Source organism: Lygodium microphyllum, chromosome 18 (genome assembly GCF_053477565.2).
Source record: "Lygodium microphyllum isolate KBCC chromosome 18, Lygodium_microphyllum_v1.1.10, whole genome shotgun sequence".
Classification (NCBI taxonomy): domain Eukaryota; kingdom Viridiplantae; phylum Streptophyta; class Polypodiopsida; order Schizaeales; family Lygodiaceae; genus Lygodium; species Lygodium microphyllum.
This window is the reverse complement of record NC_141152.1, coordinates 51,327,465-51,350,069: the sequence shown is the minus strand read 5'-3', so window position 1 is coordinate 51,350,069 and position 22,605 is coordinate 51,327,465. Positions and strand designations below refer to the sequence as shown.

The following is a 22,605-nucleotide window of genomic DNA, read 5'->3' as shown; positions in this document are numbered from 1 at the left end:
GTAAAGACAACACTCATAATAAGGCCCATAACCTTTCATTTTGTGCTTCACTAAGCTACTTATGGAACACTCTATTTGATGACTTCTATATCCTCTTTTCACCCAACATTTTCAACGCTAATCAATGAAGATTTTGTGTCTTGTAAGTATGGAGTATATAAGGGCCTAGTTAGAAAGATTTAGGCACCTTTTGGTTTATTTCATACCTTTATGGTTATAGAGAGTTCCTTCTCTCCCACTATTCTTTGAGTGTATTTGAGCTCCCTTGCCTTAAGTGTCTTAAGTTAGTCATTTTGCATATCCCTCTCTTTGGTACATAGTGTTTCATGGTTAGGCTTATATCTTGTAGGAGTAAAGCTCTATTTATGTTGCTAGAGGTTAATCTCATCTCTACCAAAACATTCTTTGAGATCACAAAGCTAGTGCAAAAGCTGCCAAAGATGTAATCGAAAGTTTGTGAATTGACACTTCCATTGAGCACGCCTATTGAAATACATCTTAGTATTATTCTAGATGCCTCCACATAACAATATACACTAGTCATCATTAGAGAAGAAATCAACTCCATGCATTATCTTGTATTATATTCACACTACCTTTAGGGGTTCAAAGTGGAATCTGAAAGAATCTCAAATGAAATACCATTGAAACCCATAGCCTCCAACCAAACCCCTATATGCCCACTCAAGGAATCCTCCTTATAGACTAATAGATGGTTGCCTTCTCATTAATGGTAGCAATTTGTTGCAACACTTAGTAAGGTGTCCAATTGTGAACTGGTGTAAAAAAGAAAAAACTTTAGGGCTAGTAATGGAACAAAAAGAGGGAAACTTTACTGGCTCACAAGTGTACCACTACCTTGAGAAAACCCCCCTCCCCATATTTTATTTTTTTAATTACATGATAGATTAGAAAAATTAAAAAATCAATATTAGGCTCATTCAATTCCTCTTTATGCCCCTACATGTTCATTTATTCAAATCTCAAAAATAATACAAAATGTGAAATTCCCACCAAACGTACATCTTTTCATTAGGTGTTCTGTAGTTGGCCCCCTTACCCTAGTGTTTCCACCAATACTATCATAGCATGTTCCCCTCTTGTAAAACTATTTTTCCATTTAAGATCAAGTTGTAGATTCTCAAATTCCACATCTATGCCATCCAAGTCTTTCTTTTGAAGGGTTGGGGCAAATGATCAAACCCAACCCTTAACACCACACAATAATAGAGCAAATAATTTTTGTACAAATAATCCCTAACACTAACCAACCACAAACAAAAGCATATTAGATGAAATCTTAGTATTCCTTCTCTCAAGCAAAAGTTTTCTATCTTACACATGAAATGATTGCAAAATAGATGTTGATATTAGTTTATTTATCATTCAATTAGTCTCCTCTCAACAAAGTCTTTCTTTAGTGCTATGTGTGGGGTTGTGGAGTATGTCTTTTGGAGTAACAAATTTGAGTCCTATTTTTTTAGTACTTATGGATCTTTAAAATTAAAGATGACGTAAACACTCCACATATACCAAATGTAATGCTTTTGCATTAAAAAATTTGGAAATTTGTATATACTTTAGCACAATATTTGTAAGCCTTATTTCCCACCATCACTATTGCTTTTGCATAGACACTCTAACACATTAATTGCAAGTCTTCTTTGACACCTTGATTATTATGTTCAAATTTAGCATTTTGTTATATTTGTAAGTCTCTCAATTCATGGTAAACATTATTTTTCTCATCGTGAATTTTTGCTACTTTTTTAACACGTGTGTGATTTTCAAACTTGCTTATAGATTAAATGATTTCTTTGTCATTCAAATAACTAAAACACAGAATCTCATTTTTACATACTTTTGTTTATAACCTATACATACCTATATTTGGATACTCCTATTTCTCTTGCATTTTTATATCTTAGGTGAAATAGTGCTTTTAACAAACTGATTTTTCACATATGTAATAGTTGATACTCCCACCAACTAAATGTATGATCTCATGCTACTAGATGTTCATGTGATATTATAATGTCACATAACCTGTAATGCCAATGTTTATTTAGTAACTTTATGTGAAAATACATACATGCATTTGAAAGTTGCCTTGATTTTCAAGTTTTTTTCAAAATAATAATCAATATACAAAGAAATACAATGTACATAAATTGGATTTTTAGAAATTAAGATGCAAGTTCAATTGATATGTGATGTGGCATCATCAAACTAGGACAATCTACAAATGCTCACAAAAAATGGCATTCTAATATATTCATATCTAAAATACCAATTGGATTTTCATTATTCCTTTACAATTAAGGGTGAATTTTACAAGTATTTTAGTTATAAAATCAACATTTCATGTAGATTCTAAATAGCAAAAATTGGTTGCTTCAAGAGCTCGTCTTTATTTTTATTGGTCATAAAAAAAGTTTTTCATGCATGTTGTGGTCTACACCACAATGACAAAGAACCACATGTGGAAGACAACCACATCATGGAGCTAATAGAATAACCATATATACTTCTTAATGAGATAGACTTCTTGATATAACCTTTGTAAGAAATATAATAAGGTAGAAGTGGGGAGGCTTGTCACAAATCAAGAGAGTGTAGATATTTTTATGGTTGCACAATGTCCTTAATCAAATTAGGCCATAGCCTCATGTTTATGAAAAACCAAGGTTTCATGTCAAATGACTTGTAAAATGTAAATAAACCTTTAAGCTTTAAATAAGAATGTTCAAAGATTTGAAGGTTTGAAATCTTAAACTTCACAAAAATTTTAGTAATAAGAAATGCCATATGCGTGTATTTCAATTCAAAAAATCATTTCAATTTTTTGAGCTAAATGTTTGTGTATCTAAGAAGGCTTTCTGTGAATGCTATCACAGCCATGACTTTGAACATCCATCCCCACACTCCACCAAAAAGGTAATTGCTAATTCCCACTGTTGTACCTTGAAATGGTCACTTATATCCTTATTTGTTGCATTTCATGTTCAACATTGCACCATCAATGAAAGCCACACTGGAAAACTTCAAAGGCTCCAATGTCCCTTCGAAGTTCAACCTTTCTTCTACACATTTTTTTTGGGATACCCTTCAAACATAGTTTTAGATGCATAAAAATGCACAAGCCATGCACAAAAGCAATCATGGATGCAAATAACACAATAGGTACATATCCAACATGTAATCAAATGACACATAAATGAACCTAGATTGTGTGCGTGTGTGCGCACGCACACACACACACACATGCAAATATACACGCGCATGCGTGCACACATACAAATATACACACACAGTACATGTAGATTGATGGTGCAAAGTACTATGGCACCTAATGGTGCCCTTTAAATTATTAGTTCTTTTCAATGATTTGGTAAGCTACAAATCAATATCACATTGCAACCCCTAGCCATAGGCCCAAAAATTTTATAAATGTTAGTTTGATGCATGTTCCTTATTTCAATGTCTTTTGGGTTGAAAACCTTTGCTACAAAATAACCCATTATGATAATGTAAGCAAGCACCTTTCAAAATAGTCAAGTTGGGGGATCCAAGAAAACAAGTTTTGAACTTCAACCAACCAACGATATTACCATTTACGTTTTTAATGGCCAATAGTACACATATATATGCATTGTTATTAGGTCTATCATGCATCAAAAAAGTGTAACATTATTGGGAGCTACTTCATTACAAGTTCCCCTTACTCTAGTAGGACTTTATAAACATATGCAACCAAAACACATTCACTTAAAAGAATATGAGAAACCAAAAATCCCCACTATTAACTAATATATAGGTATTTCACATATGTAGTTGTGCTCCTAGAGAAAAAAGCATGCCTTACTATATGTAAAATGTCCTCTTAAAATGAATACAATGGTCACACGTAAAGTGTGCTTTTGAAGGTACACAAAACCCATGGATATAAATAAATGTACACTAGCCTAGACTAGAAATGCAATGTCTAATGCACATCCAACCATAGAGTCCATCAATTGAATTAGGTCATTTATCACAACTCATCTCTTTAAAATTGAAGGGCACTCCTCTCACCACCAACTTACACCCCTCTCTTTATTAATATAATGGTTGATAGACAAGTCTCGCCCCCTCCCCCCCCTCCCCCCAAAATCTCTCTCTCTCTCTCTCTCTCTCATATTGATCGATTATACCCTTCCTAGCCGCCCCATGTGAAGCCATATGTGATATACATGCATGCACAATTCTTTCTTCTATGTCTTATTGCTCAATAATAGTGTGCTCTCTATACTTAAGTCCAATCCAATGCCAATATCTATCAATTGAAAAAGTTAATCGATACCTTATAGTCTCCTTATGGTGCAGTGATCAAGTGTATTTGAGGACAAGGACAACCCATCTCAATGAATGTGCATAATAACGATCGTATCTATACAAGCTTTGTTGGATTACGAGAAAAGTTGGCATTTCACAAAATGTAGAACTTTCAAAAGATACATCTCAAGAATTTCAATTCTAAAATCTTGAAGACGAGAGTTCAACATTTAGTTCAAAAAAGATCACACGACTTTTCTAAACATCTAATCCACATTCTTTGCTTCATATGCATTAAATGATATTGAGTGCCTCTATTGGTAATCAATGGTTAGAAAATTTCCATGTTCATCACATGACCACTCATTTCTAGATTTACTTCTTACCCTCTCTACTTTTAATTCATATGTTTTTGGACAACCTTTCTCTACTTTTAATTCATATGTTTTTGGGCAAACGGTTGTCGTATAAATGGATTTCATTTTCTTGCTTATCTTGGAAACCTAGTCTACTAATTGGGTCACAAAACACTGTACAACTACTAGACCTAAAAGGTTTTCCTCACATGCAGCTTTGTGTGCGCGTGCGCGTGCGCGTGCGCGCGCGCGCGCGTGTGTGTGTGTGTGTGTGTGTGTGTGTGTGTGATGGCATAGCTTTTTGCTTTTTAAACTCTGTTTGCTTTTTCTAATACCTTCTTTCATTAAATCGAATAAACTACACTAGATAAGCAACAAACTTCAATCAATAGAAAATAGACACTACAAGGATTGACATTGTGAATTTTGCCCCATGATCCATAATCCTAGTCCCAACTTACTTCATTTTCTACTGTTTGCAGTTCACACATGCAAATGCACACACAACACAATTCCTAAATGAGAGAGACTATACCAAGAACTTCATTGAGTGCTAACTATAATAGAGAGAGGGCACCTAACAAATGCAAATTTCATCTTTTAAAAAGAAAAAAAACTTAGCAAATAATAGTTGAAAAGAGATTAAAGGTATTCTAAATTCTATTTCACAAAAATGGAGCTTCATCAATAGAGGAGAGGGGAAGCCTACATCTGGCAATGCCATGCCTCGCTTTGTACTACTCTTTTAAAATGTGAAACTTATAAAAGCATAGCTGTGTTTTTGCAACAAATAAGCTTACATTTGGAGTGCTTGGAGTGCTTAGTTCTTTCATGGCTTTAGATCTTTACATCAACCAACATCAAGCTTTCAGGGTGGCCATTTGATTGCAAATCTTCTCCTTGATCTATTAGTTTCATACATTATTAGCCATCATCAGGAACTAGGTGATCTATCAATGATCATTAAAATACACTGAAAATGAGAATAGTTAAACTAACCACAGTTTGATGCCATAAAAAAGAGCATCAAAATTAACAGTTCTCCTTCCAAATGGGAATGCTGTCTCTTGTTATATGAATGTAATAATATGATACATCAAGAGAACATTAATCCCCTTACACAATACATTGCACTTTAGCCACTAGAATACAAGGGCTCTACAAAGCAGGCTTGACTAAACTTCAGGGAAAGTGGCAGGATCCAGGTGAAGTTTATCAAAATGTCAATGGCACCACTGCACTAAGTTATTCAGGAGCTTTTGACCTCCGGACACTCCTCACCTGCACTTGCATAACAAATAACTGTGATATAAGTTTAAGGGAAGACACATTTGACATGCATGCACAAGGAACAGCTATTTTCTCAAAGCATGAGCATTTTGAAATGACCACCAACTTCAAGCTAAGTTTTCACAGGTTTTGGTGAGCCCACCTCGTGTGCTTTAAAACTAAGCAACCCAAAACCAAAGTTACTTATGGTTTATTGTTGTTTGTAAGACCCATACTTTTTTGTGTGTGAATCCCCAGTAATGCTAAGAAATTTCTCTCAGCATGAATAATGGTGATTTGAGAAAAGAACAGCATGCACAGTGAAATAAACCAATTAGAAGCGGTGTTCAAGCAAACAAACTTCTAGAAAGGACAAAGAAAGTGTCACTCTTTTGGGTGGCGTGCCTGTGCTATCCGTGGGGGTCTAAAAAGTTATACCCTACTGCTACCACTTCTGCTTACATTGCTTGGTGCTGTTGTACAGGATAAACCAATTTCCTCTTGTGGCACAACTACTATCTTCACCACATCTTTCGTTCCCTGAAATTCCCCCTTAGCTATACCAGACATGTGAATGCTGTCAAACTTCAAAGTTAGCTGGCACATTTATACTCTCATCTAGGACTATACTTACTTTTCACTGCAATGCCATCACAACATTTTCTCACAAGCTCTTCCAAGTTTTGACTACATTCTAGGTATCCTATTCAATAGCTGTGTTGCCTATGCTCTTTCCATGCATCCAGCAGCCTATCAGCACATATAAGCTCTGCTTTACTCCTCGCAAGGCTGCTTGTATGCTTCAAAAAAACTATGAATTTCTACCTGAAACTTCTGCAATTTTCTTTAATAAGTCTCCAAATAAGGTGGCACATAAAGTATGTGCACAAAACTGTGATGTTTAAATAGTATCATATGAATTTCATGCTCTAAGTGGGAAGCTCAGCACATAATAACATACCATTCTGGATACGCAAACTCATAATTCATTTGTAGGCAGTGAGCCAGATTATCTTGTTTCAAATCACAAAGCACTAAGCTTGAGCATTTACAGTAAAAGGTTGCAAGTTATTAAAGTCCTTGTCTAACTTCCAAAAAGCAGTCGAACCTGGTTTTCAGCACTCTGTGCATGGATGCATACTTCAGCAAGCATGTGCACTGCTTTAAAAAGCATAAAATCCAGTTCAAGAGATACCATTCTAATTTTTTGCACTATACTGAACAAGGTGAAATGGAATGGGTTTTCATTGATTAGATTCTACTTAAGGTATCCAGCCAGAAGGCTACAGTTTTTGAGTCTGACATAAGACCTAAAAAGTTACTAAACAACACTATTCTTCAACCTACAGTCTTTAATTAATATGACATATCAGATGGATTTTTGGGTGTGATGAATTGATAAGCTGTGTTCAGCTAATCAGATGTGGTCAATGGCAAGCTTGATTGAGATCATTGCACAAGTTGCAATTAGGACAACCGAAAACACCTGGAGCTACGCATTGAGTTTGCAGCTGTGGATTGGCTATCACTAAAATCTTGCATTGCTATAGGTCTTGCACATTTTCTTTTTTTTTTATTTTATATCACAATATCACTCATTCAACTGTCTGGGGCAGAATCTATAGAGTCCAAAATCCTTCTTCAACATTAGAGTAATCTTTCAGATGTTGCATAAGCAGAACAAACTATCAGATACTTGCACAAGCCATGACGTTTCTTCTGGCAATCAGAAAGCTAGTAAATCAGAACATTTAAACTCCTTGAGAGCTAATGCAAAATGTAACCAGCCATTGGAGGAAATAGTAAGTTAATAATAGATGTACAAGTGCATACCAAAGATTCGGATTAGCAGCTGCCTGTCAGGTTGACTATCGCAATACCAAGAAAATAACAATAGCAATCAGCACTACTATAAATATTACTATTAGCCAGCATACCTGTCACAAAAAAGAAGAGGGATGATAAAAGCTTAGCATCAAGTGAAGAAAGCTTAGACATGATCCACATATACACTCTCTTTGGGAATACTCAAAATTACTGCATGGAAAACACACACAGTTTCCTCAACTACTTAAAACTTACTACTGATGATTTTGACTTTTGGCTTTTTGAAGCTTTAACAAGTTGAGACGTCGCTTGTGTTGTAGTTGAATAGGAACTCTCAATATGAGAATCAATATCATCTGCAAGCAAAAATCTACAAGAATCAACATCCAATGGTTCAGCAGCATTGATACATGGTTTCTGCACAAAACGTAGTTGATCCCACTATTATATGATAGAAGTCTGATGGTTTGTTCCTCAAAGAAACCCAAACACTTTCATGGCATGATAACAAAAAGGCGAATATAGAAAGTATAGCTTTGGAATAAGGAGAATTTTGAACCACCACCGGTATAAGCTGTTGTACAAATGACCACAGAGCAACTAATAAAGTTAACGGACAGAGAAGCAAGATGCCATTAAACAGCTGTGACAATGATGTGTAAGACACCCAGAAGACCTAACTAAATCCATAGCAATCTGCTTTAAAGATGATTCTATCCAAAGCTCCTTCTCTGGCCTGCTGCAAGCTGTCTGCCATTCCTCCACCCACTGCTCTACCCCAATGTTATCATGCACTAACCCCTAATTTAGTCTCCTTGAAACACTCCCAAAAAGCAATTGCTGCAAAATAATTGAAAAAAGAAATGGCTTATTTTTTATACTATGACAAATGCAACCCCAATCCAGAATAGGAGTATTGTGTATCCTCAATCCCCTCATTCCAGCCAGCTATACTCAGCACTCTTGTCCTCCACTCATATTCCCACAAAACACACTTCCTACAGCTGGGAAACGTTAGAAACATCCAGGTATTTCTGAAACATAGGAAATGGCTGAATTGAAATCTTGGTCCTTGAAGATTATAGTTGGCCCAGTTTTGCATGTGGGATCAGATTGTCCTTTTTTCCCTAGTCAAATCTGGCCTATAGAGAGATGGACTCCGAGATTGAACATATTTAATAGCAACTTTTGTGATCCATGTGACATGTGATCACATGGTCCATCGAATCATTTTGAAGTCCTGCAAAGGCATGGATTGCTATTGATTGATTGCAATCTGTATGTTTAAGCAGTTTTTAATCTGTCGCATTATGCTTCTTTTACGAAATCTGCATGACAAATTGTGAAATATGGTATGTCATGTATGTAAATTGTTGATCTACTGATAAGGGCTGTGGAAATATGCCAGCCAAAGTCTCACCTGCAAAACATACAATCTGAATGATATGTGACCATGGGTTGGGCTGAATAAACAGCAGACAAATAAACAATAAAATAATTAGGTCGACCAACAACCATCCATCTCAAAGGTGGTCAAAAGCTCCTGCACATACCACTACTAAGAGATGAAAATCCCCGTTGAAGCCTGCCAAATCTCATGACCTAGAAAGAATTAGAGAAGTCCCATATCCGTCATCTTGAACATCTCATGTAGTGCCTCCTTTGTTTGCTTAACCTTCTAAACATGGTCACCTAACAGAATAAGATTCTCCATGTAAAGCACGAACAATGAGTGCCCTCCAACTGATGTGTAGGCATTCAACTGGGGATCAATAGAGGAACAACGATACCCTAACTTCCCTTGAAGGAACAAGTCTTATCTTCTTGTTCCAAGCATGAGAAGCCTGCTTGAGGGTGTAAAGGGCCTTCTTCAACCTATAAACTTTGCCATCTGATGAGGAAAAGCAAGGCAACTAGACAACATAGATCTCCCCTTCAAATTACTATTAAGGAAGGCAGGCTTCACATTCAACTGATAAACCAGCCATCTCTTATGGCTAGCCAAGGCAAGAATGGCCCTAATGGTAGCCATTCGAGCTATAGCTGCAAAGGTACCATGGAAATCCACTCCAGGCCACTACATAAATCCTTTAGCAAACCAACCGCACCTTGTGCTTATCCAGAGTTCCATCGCTATGGTATTTGGTCTTGAAGACCCACTTGACTCCAATCGCCTTCCTATGAAGGAGCCACAGCACAAGATTCCAAGTGCCATTCCGCTCAATAGCCTCCAATCCTATTCCATAGCCTTCTTCCAATGTTGTGACTACAACACCTTTAGAAATATGGACTCCCTATCCTGTATGGCACAAGTCATCAAACAACAGTTAGTACAAACAAGCTTGGTGGAATGTGCCTCATTCCTTGCCTCATTCCTCCGAGATCATTGTGGGGCATCATGTGGCTCCCACTCCTCAAGCACTCCCTTGATCCTTGCATCATGGAATGTATCATGTGCCCAACAAGGAAGAGGCCGACACTCTCCTCCTCGCTCTGCCTCTGATGAAGTCTCTTGAACATCCACTTATACTGACTCAACGGGTGAATCCTATGGTGGAGCAATCTCCTCGTCCACTATTGGTGGAGCCTGAAGAGGCATAGAAGAACTATCCATCTCTCGCCCCACTCCTCTCACTACCTCTTTCTCCCCACCTCCATCTCTGTCTCCTCTATCACACGGCTCATCTCCTCTACACTCTAGTTGTGGGGCATGGGCCCTCTCCCCCGGATGAGGGATGTGGCCTAGGAGTCTTATCTCCTCTACAACATCTTGAGGCAATTTGATGCAAGGTGGCCTACCATCCAATAGGCAAAGCACTATCCTGGGAGACCATTGTAGCATACAATCTAAAGCATAAACCCTCCATGCACCGATGGAATCCTAATGGCTCGAGAAAGGGAGCCCAATGCAAAAGTAGGGACCATAACCCTAACTGATGGGTGCCTAGGGCATCCCTCCACAACCACATCAATTAAGGTCATATCCCACTAAATCACACGCCTGAAGCTCTACCAATCTGTACTGTATGAGACAAATACTCATCGAGGCCAGGAAAATGTATTCTAATAGTTGTATCATCTCCCAAGTGTGGAATAATCCTTGCCCTCAGTCCATCTATCAAAGAAGGCAATTGCAGTCCAAACATCTAATGTGCTAGTGGCAAGCACCACTACAGATTGCTCTAGTGTGCTAAAGTTGACCTTGAATCACCCTTTCCCTAAGAGGGTTACTTTCGTAACTCTCGCAGGGGTGCCTATGAACACTGCATGTATCATGCCTTTCAATGCATGGATCGGTGGTCCGTCACCTACCGATTCACACACCACAAATGATGCCTCTAAGGTCAGCACTCCATCTCTAATGTCGAGCTCTACATCAGCATTGAACTTGATCTATGGGATAGTATCAACCATGGGAACTATGGGGGCTGCATTGGATCCCCCAAGGTAGAAGAGGAACTAGCTACTATCTCATGGATTAAGTTCTCTCCTTCTGGCTGCTATGGGAGTTCTTGTGTTGTTGAGTTTTTGGCGCTCTGTTGGGCCCGTGGCAACTCTTGTGATGAGGGAGTGAGTGACAAGGAAAGCAAGGAGGCCATTGCATGGAACAATGCTACTAGGGCAAGGGGCAGAAGCCATTGAGGCACAAGATGGCTGACCTGTTTAGCAAGTGACTGAGGGTAAAAGCAGGTGGCTGAGAAGAGCAGAAGTTTGGGCAGGGCTAAGCTGAGGGGGCTATAGCATGAGGCATCAGGAAGGAATAGCAGGAGGTAGCAGGCTGGTGGCATGCAGGTGGTGGGCAGGCAGTAAGATGGCGAGCAGCCGTGTGGCATGCAAAGTGAGAGATGACGGAAAAATGTGCATGGAGAAGCCAAAACGGGGATGCAACAAGCACATTTGACGTGCATGGAGAAGCCAAAATAGGAATGCAACAAGCACATCTGATGTATTCACAATCAGTTGGGCTGGGTTCTAAGGAGCCAATGTTAAGTGGGTCATTGTCAGCATGTTGCAGCCTCCTATTTTTCAACACAATCTCACGAAAATTTTGAACGTCTTGTGGACCTGAAGCTGCCCTCCTGCCTAGATCAAGGATGCTGCCCCCCTGCCTAGAGCAGGCTGTCGACATGATGCTGACAAAACCAGTGAGGGTGAAGCGCTGACCTGACACCACCAACAGCCCCCTGACAGCCTCCCGACAACCTGGTTTGATGCTGAAAACACTGCATAAGTCATACAGGAGATGGGCAAGTCCAGCAGTGGCAAAGGTGCAGTGTTGAGGAGCAAGAAATTAATTAATTGTTTAATGTGCAAGTTTTACTTCCATAGTATCATTGGCCAAAGTTTCAATTGAATATATTAAATTCGGAAATAGGGCCTTAGTTGGGGCTAGGACACTATAATTTAATATTTTTGGACTAAAATATGCTTTTATGCAGAAATGTGAGGAAAAAGCTGGGAAAAACATAAGTACAGTGAGTGTGCCAGTTTGGGGCTGTTGTGCTGATATTGCCGCAATCATGTGAGTCTTGGCAGCAGCTGTGCACTTCTAGAGATCAGGGCAGCATCTTGAGCAAGATTTGGGCAAGGCAAGTTGATCTGCAGTATATCATGGCGAGAGGAGGAGGAGTCAGACTATTGGGCTTCACCTAGTTGATAGGCATAAATACAATGTTATGTACCTGGAACTTATCCTGAGTAAACCACACAGAGAAACGAGCAAGAAGAGTTGACAGCAAAGGAGAGATGAATAAGACAAAGACAAATAAAAGAACAAAGGCTCAGAAATACTAAATGGAATATGAAGCACATACAAGTGGGCCTATAAAGAGGCAAAACTGATTAAAGCTGGGCTGACCTGTAGGTGTGCCATAAACTGGCTGACCTCAAATGCATGAAATGGTCAGACCTGCCCGAATAAGGCCAAAAATTTTGGCAGACAAAACATATATACTCTGTGCCCTGATATGGAGCTGTGCACATACTCTCAACACGGAACAGCCCTTTGATTACAATTAGCAGGCTTTTTCAGAGGAAAGCCTAGAACTTGGTTTTTTCCTCTTTTTTTAAAAAAAATTAAAGACAGACTAGCAAGTATATACAGCTGGGCTATGAAATATGGATTTTAAGAAAAACCCAAGATTAAGTTATTATAGGTGATACAAGAATTCTTGTATAACAACAATCGATATAAGTGAATACTGAGTTTTTCAAGGGTTTACTCTGCACTGCAGAAAGGTCTATGCTAGACTGACTGAGTAAGAAGCCTGAGCACTTCCAAACTTTACCAATACCAAAAGCAGCTTGGAAAGTTATCAGTACAGAGCTTGCTACTATTGCATACATGTTCATTTTGAATGACTAAAAGGAACAGTAAACATTGTCATCATTTTTTAAGTAAGTAAGACTAAGATGTTACTAAGGTTTGCACCCAATCAAAGGTTTTCAAAAATTTTGCCCCACAAACTGAACAAGATCAATAGCAATAAACACAAAAGCAGATACATACTACATGCTACTCATAAATCATTATCATGACAGACAGTCATCTATGTATCTGCAACTTTGCTCTTTTTCTTCATCAGACTGTTGGAAACAGGTATGTGTGGCTACGGAGCTCCTCTGTCTGTCAGTAGGATTCTGGTTGTCCCTAATGTGCAATAGCCAGCAGTTCCATCTATGTGGACTTTAAACATAAAAGCGTAATATTCAAAATAACAATGTGAGAAGGTAAATTTTCTGATAAACTCACTCACCAATCATTACACCTTGTTCATGAACCAAAACAGCAAGGTCCTTGAAAATATCATTCACTTCACCAATTTGTTGTTGAATATCTTTAATCCCTTGCTCTCGCTCATCAATTATAGCTTCATTGAAGACAGCCTCATTCTCTAATTGAATAAGCTCCTGTCTGCAACCAGAATTAATATTCATGAATGTAAACCTTCTGAAGTAGATAGTAATCAACAGAAACAGACAATTACTTCGCAGGCAAGATATCCATCGTATTACCAGTAACCAAACATTATCATGGCTATCAAGACGATATGTCCCACACATCACAGAACTATCTGACACAACTCTTAGTGACGATTTTTAAGTTTGCTTGTAGCTTGGTATGTGGTTTGCAATCAAAAACCAAAAGATGAGTTGTCATTGTGAATTGTCAATGCACCAAAACGAAAAGAACTAATCAACAATATTAGGTTACAAACCGGAAAAGCTTGACCATATGCATAAAGGTTCCCAAGGATTCAAGAGGACATGATTCATGCACTAAACATTTCTGTACAGACAGAGTGTAGCTGAAACCAAACCTCCTGGGCAGCACTTCATCAACATGATGCTGGAAAAGCAAGCAGCAATCTGCAAGTCTTTCTCTCTCTCTCTCTCTCTCTCTCTCTCTCTCTCTCTCTCTCTCTCTCTCTCTCTCTCTCTCCCCCCCATGCCAGCCCCAAACTTTTACAATCTGATTTGGCCAAACATTTTTAACTTTGATTTTTAATTAGACCCTGCCCACAGAAAAGTTCCATATTTCTGGTCATCCATAAAATTTGGATGGCCTGCTGGACCCATTCTAAGTGCATCCACACATCAATTTCCTCATCCTGCGACTCATTCAAGCAGTAAATCTTTTTTTTTAACTTTCAACCTTCTTCTTTCAGGTATGTTCGGTTTTCCAGGCTGCCATCTTTGGCTGTTTTTTGTTGCTATGTAAAGCAGCGGTAATCTTGTTAGTACTTCAGAAAGCATTACAAATACAAATGATTTGTTTGGGATGATGATGACGATGTCAACTGATTATAACTTGATGGCATGAACTATCCTACATGGAATATATGCATTATGGTTAAACATGCTTTTAGTGGCAAAAGGACTGGAATGTAGTTGTGGATATTGATGCAAGACCTGCTGTAAATGCCCAGTACAACTTAGTATGCTCACAATTATAGTATTCACTTATTTTCGACACTTAACGGTGTATTGTGAGTGGCAATCAAGAATAAATCCCTCACACAACCCAAGACACGCAAGAAAAAGGAGCGCTGGTACAAATTGTGGCTCGATGCTAACCTCTATAAACTTGCAATCTGATCAGATTGATCTAAATACCTAACTCCATGACACAAGCCAGAAGTATTCGAAAATGTATTCATCTATCCCCTGGAAGAAATAAATCGTATGCACTAAAGTATGCTTCTTAAGTTGCATCTCACTATTGACCTCAAAATACCATTTGTGTATCTTTTGTAGTAACACACAAGTTTTGGAATGAAGTCCTAAACCTCTATAAATATCCACTTAAAATAGTCTCCTCCTAAATGATTGAAGAATAAAGTATGGCCCCTTATTTGAAAGACATGCCAACTCACAAATTGTATGCGAAATCACGCCTCTGTTTTGCCAATAATAAATCCTCAGAATAACTATATAACCACTTTAATCTCGACCTATTGGCCACCACAAAATAAACCAATTCACTCTTTTTTAATTGTCACACATGTTTCATACTCTGCCCAGGGGAACAAAGTAAAGGATGGCCACGGCAACCAAGTTCGGCTCTAAGGCGCAGGTAGTCCTCCATAGCAATCACAAATCATATTGACTGCCAAAGATTCCAGCTTGCATCAGTCGCTAAATCATCCAAAGAACACTTCCAATCATGCCATCCTCTAGACCAGCTCCACATCGAATTGCAAACCCAACCCTCGCTCAAATCAGCAATCACAGAACCAGTCATTAAATAGCCTCATAGTTTCAGCTCCTCAAATTCTGATATAAATGCTGGGCAGCTTCGTTCCAAGTCAACTCTCAGTTGATGACAATCTCCTTCAAATCTGCAATTATCAGGCTATGGACAAAGCACCAAGCCTCCATATATAAGATAAATCCTCTCGTCAAATGTATCAATTCAGCTCCCCTCCAATCGTCCACATACACATTTTGAACCACTCTTTCAAACCTTACACATTGTCTCATGCTTGCTCTCCACCCGCTCAATCTCTCAAAACCAAAGTTCATGTGTCAAACCTATAAGTTGGAGTATGCTTGCTCCACTTCACCGAGATATCATTTCCAACTTATTCAAGGTAGATTTATTTTTTCGCAAAAAATCCTGACATATTTAGCCCTCCCCCTAGTCCGCAAACATTTATGTGCAGCAATCCACCTGGATCAAAGACGAAAATAATCTGACTTTCATCATGATGACCAACAAAGAAGATTTTTTGAGTACCTAGATCGAACACAAATATAATACCGCTTTCATCAATCTGCCCTATAAAGCAAACTTCTTGAAATCCTGGATCAAACACAGAAAACATCCTCTTCATCCCATCCAAAATACCTCTCTAGGCCCAAAGACAAAATAGAAAAACCTTACAACTCATATGCATATGAAATCTCCAGTCTGGTATCCCAATCAGTATACTTCAACCAACAAATGTCCATAAAAATAACCTCATCATCTCGTAGACTCAAATCCTTGCCTCCTAACTGCATATCCACTTTTTCAAAACCTGCAAGCTTTGCAAACATCTGTATACATTCAAATAAGAAATCCAAGAAATTTCAAACAAGATTTTGCATCCCTGAAGGTATGTATATACCAATAAGAACAATGGCTTCCCTTAACCTGAACTCCTCAATGCAAGAGTCAAGACCACACCTCATACCCGATATTACTTCCTCATCAAGAAGTAATTCCAACAACTTCATCAAATAATCTTCTTTGTCGCCTTGGACACCACACATTGCTTCATACATCCCACAAATACTTCGCCAAACAGTAGGAATAACCTCATCTATCAACATACGTTGGTCCTCTTCAAGAATCACATCCTGCGCTTCTTTATCTAACAAGAACATTGTACCAACTTTTTTTTAAACATACTCATGAACATACTCCAATGGATGAGAGTTTTCACAAGAAACATCCATAGCAAGTTCCTTTCCAAAAATTCCATCAGCTGAAAACATACCCTACAAGTAGAAGTTATAAAACATATCTACATCCAAAGTAGAGGAAACGATAACAAGTGGAAATTCTCCTCCATGCACATCACTTTGCATCAGCTCTTGACATACAACAAACTCATCATCATCATCACTTCCCAAACTATCCAAAAACATCTTCTCAATACTAGAAGCATCATCCAACTCCAAGGAGTACTCTTCAAGAATTCCCTCATCCTCTAGCATATAGGATAGGTGCTCTTGTCTACTTCCTTCAACAACCAACTTATCACCCCACTCTTCACCATCAACACCAAAAACATCACCACAATCATCATGGAACACCTCAACATGATGACTCTCAACATCACTCAACACATCACCAAATCCCAGAGAAACACCACAATCCTCCTTGCAATCCAAGGAATCCAAACTAATATCAACAAACATAACACCTCCTGTATCACCAAAAGATGTAGAAGACTCTTGGAAGCCCTCCCCCTCTTCTCTATCACTATCATAAACTGTCACACCTACAAAAAATTAAGCTTTCTCCAAAGCCAAAGAATAATACACTGATGTACATCTTTCCCTCTCTTCTGTATGCATACATGCTTTCTCTTCAATATACTGATCACTACTTTACGGATATACCCCATATGCCAAATCTTGTACCATTTGCCAAAGCAGATCCAATGCATCCATGTAATCCTCATAATAGCATCCCATCTCCCTAATGTCATTGAGTCTTAGCTTGTACAATCCCTGAAATTTTCTATATGACCAGTCACTCATGCTAGAACCTAGAGGACGAATAAAGAAAAAACTCTGTATAAACCAGGAGAGACTTTCCCAACTGCTGATGATATCATCCGGAAACAATTGATAACTTCCAAAGCATAATCTTTGAATCCCTGCAAAGCAAAATTCACCATATCTTCATCATCCACAATATCAAACATGCACATACGCTACTCCACATAATCCACCCAAGCATATGCATCTTCATCCAATCTCCCGTGGAGAGTCACCATCTCCGTGATCAATAGCTGCCAAAATATAGCACCAAACCACTTTCGGCGCTCCTCAGTGGGGGTACCAATAAATAATGTATCGTGAGCGGCAATCGAGAATAAATCCCTCACACAACCCAAGACACACAAGAAAAAGGAGCGCCGATACAAATTGTGGCTCGATGCTAACCTCTATAAACTTGCAATCTGATTAGATTGATCCAAATAACTAACTCCATGACACAAGCCAGAAGTATTCGAAAACATATTCGTCTCTCCCCTGGAAGGAATAAATCATATGCACTATAAAGTATGCTTCTTAAGTTGCATCTCACTATCTCCTAAATGATTGAAGAAGAAAGTATGGCCCTTTATTTGAAAGACATACCAACTCACAAATTGTATGTGAAATCATGCCTCTATTGCCAATAATAAATCCTCGAAATAACTATATAAGCACTTTAATCTCCACCTATCGGCCACCACAAAATAAACCAATTCACTCTTTTTTAATCGTCACACATCCCTCATACTCTGGGCAGGGGAACAAAGTAAAGGATGGCCACGGCAACCAAGTTCAACTCTAAGGCATAGGTTGCTTCCAACCTTCCTTCTCGGAATAGGGTGGTTTAACCTGATTAAGCACTTAATTACAGCAATAAATAAATGCACATAAAATGAATTACACACTTTACCATAACATTCTTGGACAGTAGACACCCTGTTGGCCCCAAAATTGACGCCCCTTGCGGTATTTCTTTAGCTTGCATTCAATTGGAAGGAGTACAACTCGAGATTCTTCAATCTCCTCCCACTAACCAATTGCTCTTGCTGTCATAAATGACCAGCAAGCCTTTTGGGTCATTTGCCCCTCGATTCACCCAGGACTTCTTCTCCGATTTGACCCTTGGCTAGCCAAATGCTGCCCCAAATCAATTTGGGATGGGCTGGCTCCTGAAATCCCTTGATAATCCTCAATTATCAACTACTGATTTCAGTCCCTTGAGCCTTCAATTTCTGGCACGGATCCCAAGGTGGCTGCTAAACCCTAATTTCTGCTGTAAATTAGGGTTTACCACAGAAATTACAGATCAACCCACCAAAAATAGCTGAAATCTCCTCCAAATGGCTGAGAATTGCTGAGAATGGCTGAGCATAGGCTGAAGGAGATGAGAGAATGCTGTAGAGAGAGAAAACTTTGAGATTTGTTGCGAAGAATTGATCAAAATCAGCTGCTGCCCTGCTGTACCAGCCCCAAACGGATGCACCAACAACAATAGGAGCATCAGAGACTGTGATCTTCAAGAGAAAGTGCATTAGCAGCAATTGCCAGCTTCCCAAGGTCAAGAATATGCAATCTCCATCACCAAAATGGTCTCCAATGGCTGGGAAATGGCCCCAAAATCTGGTAGCAACAGTCCAACACCTCTTCCCAACAGCTCCAAAATGAAAAAACGAGATTTCCCTCTCCCTTCAGCCCTATTTTAGCCTTTCCCCCACTTGCATGGGAAAGTTTTGCCAAGTGGCAGCTTTCTTAATCCATTTTCAGCAATTTCCAACCATTTAATCAATTTTCAGAATTAATTAATTCTGAAAATTAATTCAGCCCTTAAACCATGCCCAGAAAATTGACCTTGCCCATCCAAATATTAATTGGCTAGCCCATTTGCAAGCCAAAGTGGTCCCATGCATTAATTGACTCTTAGACAAGCATTAATCCATTAATTAATGCCTAGTCCCTAGTGTCACCACCGACACTTAATGGTCCTAGGGACAAACTGACACCAAAATTCACCTAGAATCTAACAAGTGTAACTTGTTAAAACTTTTGCCTTTGACACCCATCTTTTTCACAAGGTCCTTGGGCCTTCAACTATAAAAATAGTAGCTTGCACCTCACATGTGCAACACATGTGCATCTTTTAATTGCACATTCAAGAGAAAAGGCTGATGACAAAGATTGTGAAAAGTTTTCTACAAACTCAAAGACCAACCTATTGTAGCTCTGATTGAATCTAGATCCATACATAACTGCATTTCTCAAAGAGTGGCTATGGGACTTAGTATTACCAAAAAGGGTAAAGGAATGAGCTCTCTTTTTGTGGAAGGGCCAATTGGAGTGACTCCGGCCATTAAATGAAAAAGGTTGCAGATGGGACCTTGGAACATTTCAACGTTGTTATCAGTCTGACTCTAGAATGTGATCATTGATGTCTTTCAATGCATTCATTGGATAAGAAGCATGAAATTCATCCCAATCTGCGACCAAATTGCTCTCTCAAGGTGGATTGAGGGTCATTTTGACAAATGGAAGTTCATTGGCAACATTATAGCTCAGTAGGTACAGACAGCAGATGCATTGAGGCTATGAACAACCGCATGTTTCTATTTCAGAGAGCCTCAACCAAATGTAGATAGAGATCATTTATACTCTAAGAGGCAGACGAAAGAGATTGCATGGTGATCAGATGGCATAAGCAAGAGGCAGGAAGCTTTCTTACATACTTGGGAATCTAACAACTACTTTCCGTTAAAGATTCCCCACACTGTGGGGGCATCATTGACGGCCCAGATTGGTGGTTCTACTAGCCTTTGTGCTTGACATGTCCCCTTGAGCAGAGGGCTAAGGAGATAGCATCTCCTTATGTAGATGTTCTGTGCAGAGAGATTTTGTACTTTGTTATTTTGCCTTGGCGGTGACTATCACTCCAGTGTTTTTAATGGAATTCCTCTTCTGGGAAAGAAAAAAAGAAGCTGAACAACAACCATCATAATATAGATTTTCTACTTGATAATAGAAAAGATGGCAATTGTCCTTAACCATGTATAAATTAAAATAGTAGCAAAGAAATCTTTGGCTTGTTATGTGGCCTTTCTAAGAGTTCTTTTAATCTCAAAGTAATACTAATAATGTACATCAGCCAGAAGTTCAGAAACAAGTTGACTTCGTGAGAAAATTTCAGGATCATTTTATCAAATCTCTACTAGTGCAGCTACTACCCGCATGACCATACATGGAAGCTCTAGACCAAATCAAGTTCGGCTCGTCCCAATAATCAAAAAGAAAATAAATGAGCTTTTAGAAAAAGCATTGATTAGACATAGTATTCACTCTTTCATGCTCCAGTTCTTGTACAAAAGAATAAGAATCCCAATACAAGGAATATTTGAACCCCAATGGACTCTGCCTTTGACAAAAGAATGTTTGGTAGGTCAAAAACTACTTCATCAGCTCTTTGACAGAAAAGCTCCACAAATTTTCTGCATATCTGGTAATAAGAAAGGGCCCAAAATATTGTACACCAAGAATGGCTTGCTTGCCTAAACTAGAAGTCCTACATGGGATTTGATCATGAAGTTGTAAGTCAGAATCCATTCCACACTAAAAATGTTCTTCTTAAAAATCAACAACTAGGCAGGCAGGGGCTGTTGCTAAAACTAGAACTCAATAAAACTTAAGACTGCAATTTACTGATAAATGTCATCAGTCAGCAACTTGTCTGAAACTATAGCTTGGATATACATTTTCAAGTCATTGAGAGCTGTTGAAGAGACTAGCACTTAAACATAAAACTGCAACCAACTTATACCTTCTCTGTCGAGCAAGCAAAGCTTCTTTTTCCTTAAGTTCATCTTCAATAAAACTGGGCTCGTTTACATCCTGGCTGCATTCACCATACAATAAGATCTCCTCTGCTTTATCAAGTTAGATTGCAAACCTTGAATGACAGTGAAAACCCAAAACTTTTGCTCTGAGATCTTGCAAACTACCTGGAGGGATCGTGAATAGCTTTCGGAGCAATGGGTGCATAGGTAGCTTCTTTTTCTGCAGCTACTCTTTGGGCATTTTGAAATTCATTTAGCACAGCCTGAAAATCCTTTGCGAGCTTCGCATCACCAATTCTTTTGCTTGTCTAACAGAAAACATCATTACCATGGTCATCAAACAGGAACAGAAAACATATTACTATTGAAGGGATTGATAATGACAGACTTTGTGGTGAGAAAGGGTTTGTGCTCTAGAAGAAATTATTACCGTGACATCAGAATATTTATCTGTTTCACTTGCAGCTTTCAATTTTGCAGAAACATCTTTGGCCAATTGCCCAATGTGCTGCCTGGTCTTATGCCTGCACTTTCGTTGGGTCAGTTCATTAGTAGAGCATGGCATTTAAATGTTAAATGCTGAAAATTTACGTTTTAAGAAGAAAAATAGACAAAGAATAAGTTGGAGATTTATTACATGCAAAGCTTTTCAATTGGCAAAACCTTCCAACTAACAAATCATTGAGTGCCAAGTCCTTCCCCCACATTATAAAAAGAGGAAGTAGTGCTTTTGAATTTGTGAAAAGTTCCCAATCACAAATTTACTTGTACGGCAAGCATATTTGGAAGAAAGATGGTAGACCAAAACATAGAGCAAAGGTCCTCAAGTAGCCTTCCTCCTCAAGGAGGGTGGTAATAACCTAGTCCATCAATAATTACAGCAAGTAAATAAATCACATAAACTGAAATGCACACTTTATCACTTAAATCTTGGACAACGGACAGCTTGTTGACTAACCAAAATTGACTGCCCCTTGCAGTATTTCTTTAGCTTGAATTGCAATTGGATGGAGTAAACTTGAGATTCCTTCGATCTCCTTCTTGCTGTCTCAAACGACCAGCAAGCTTCTTGCCAGTTTGCCCCTTGATTTCACCAAGGATTTGACTTCAATTGACCATTGGCAGATCAAATTTAGCCCTAAATCTAATTGGGATGGGCTGGCTTCTAAAAATCCTGACAATTGCTTCAATTCCAGCTCTGAATTTTAGTGTACTAAGCCTTCAATTTCTAGCACAGATCCCAAGGTAGCTGCTCCCTGATT

At 38.7% G+C, this 22,605-nt stretch overlaps 1 protein-coding gene across 4 annotated transcripts in view; it reads right to left on the bottom strand.

The window, feature by feature from the left end:
* Positions 1 to 5,656: 5,656 nt before the first annotated feature.
* LOC148020879 (syntaxin-22-like) overlaps positions 5,657 to 22,605 on the bottom strand; it is a 49,031-nt gene continuing 32,082 nt past the window's right edge. For all 4 annotated transcript variants that reach the window (XM_087698677.1, XM_087698678.1, XM_087698679.1 and 1 more), the window contains 7 exons: positions 21,774 to 21,867; positions 21,509 to 21,651; positions 21,328 to 21,402; positions 13,523 to 13,680; positions 8,022 to 8,122; positions 7,773 to 7,876; positions 5,657 to 5,951 (listed from right to left, as the gene is read on the bottom strand). In XM_087698677.1, the coding sequence (XP_087554803.1) occupies positions 7,808 to 7,876; positions 8,022 to 8,122; positions 13,523 to 13,680; positions 21,328 to 21,402; positions 21,509 to 21,651; positions 21,774 to 21,867 (640 nt within the window). In that variant the 3' untranslated portion in view covers positions 5,657 to 5,951; positions 7,773 to 7,807. The remainder of the gene's footprint in view (positions 5,952 to 7,772; positions 7,877 to 8,021; positions 8,123 to 13,522; positions 13,681 to 21,327; positions 21,403 to 21,508; positions 21,652 to 21,773; positions 21,868 to 22,605) is intronic.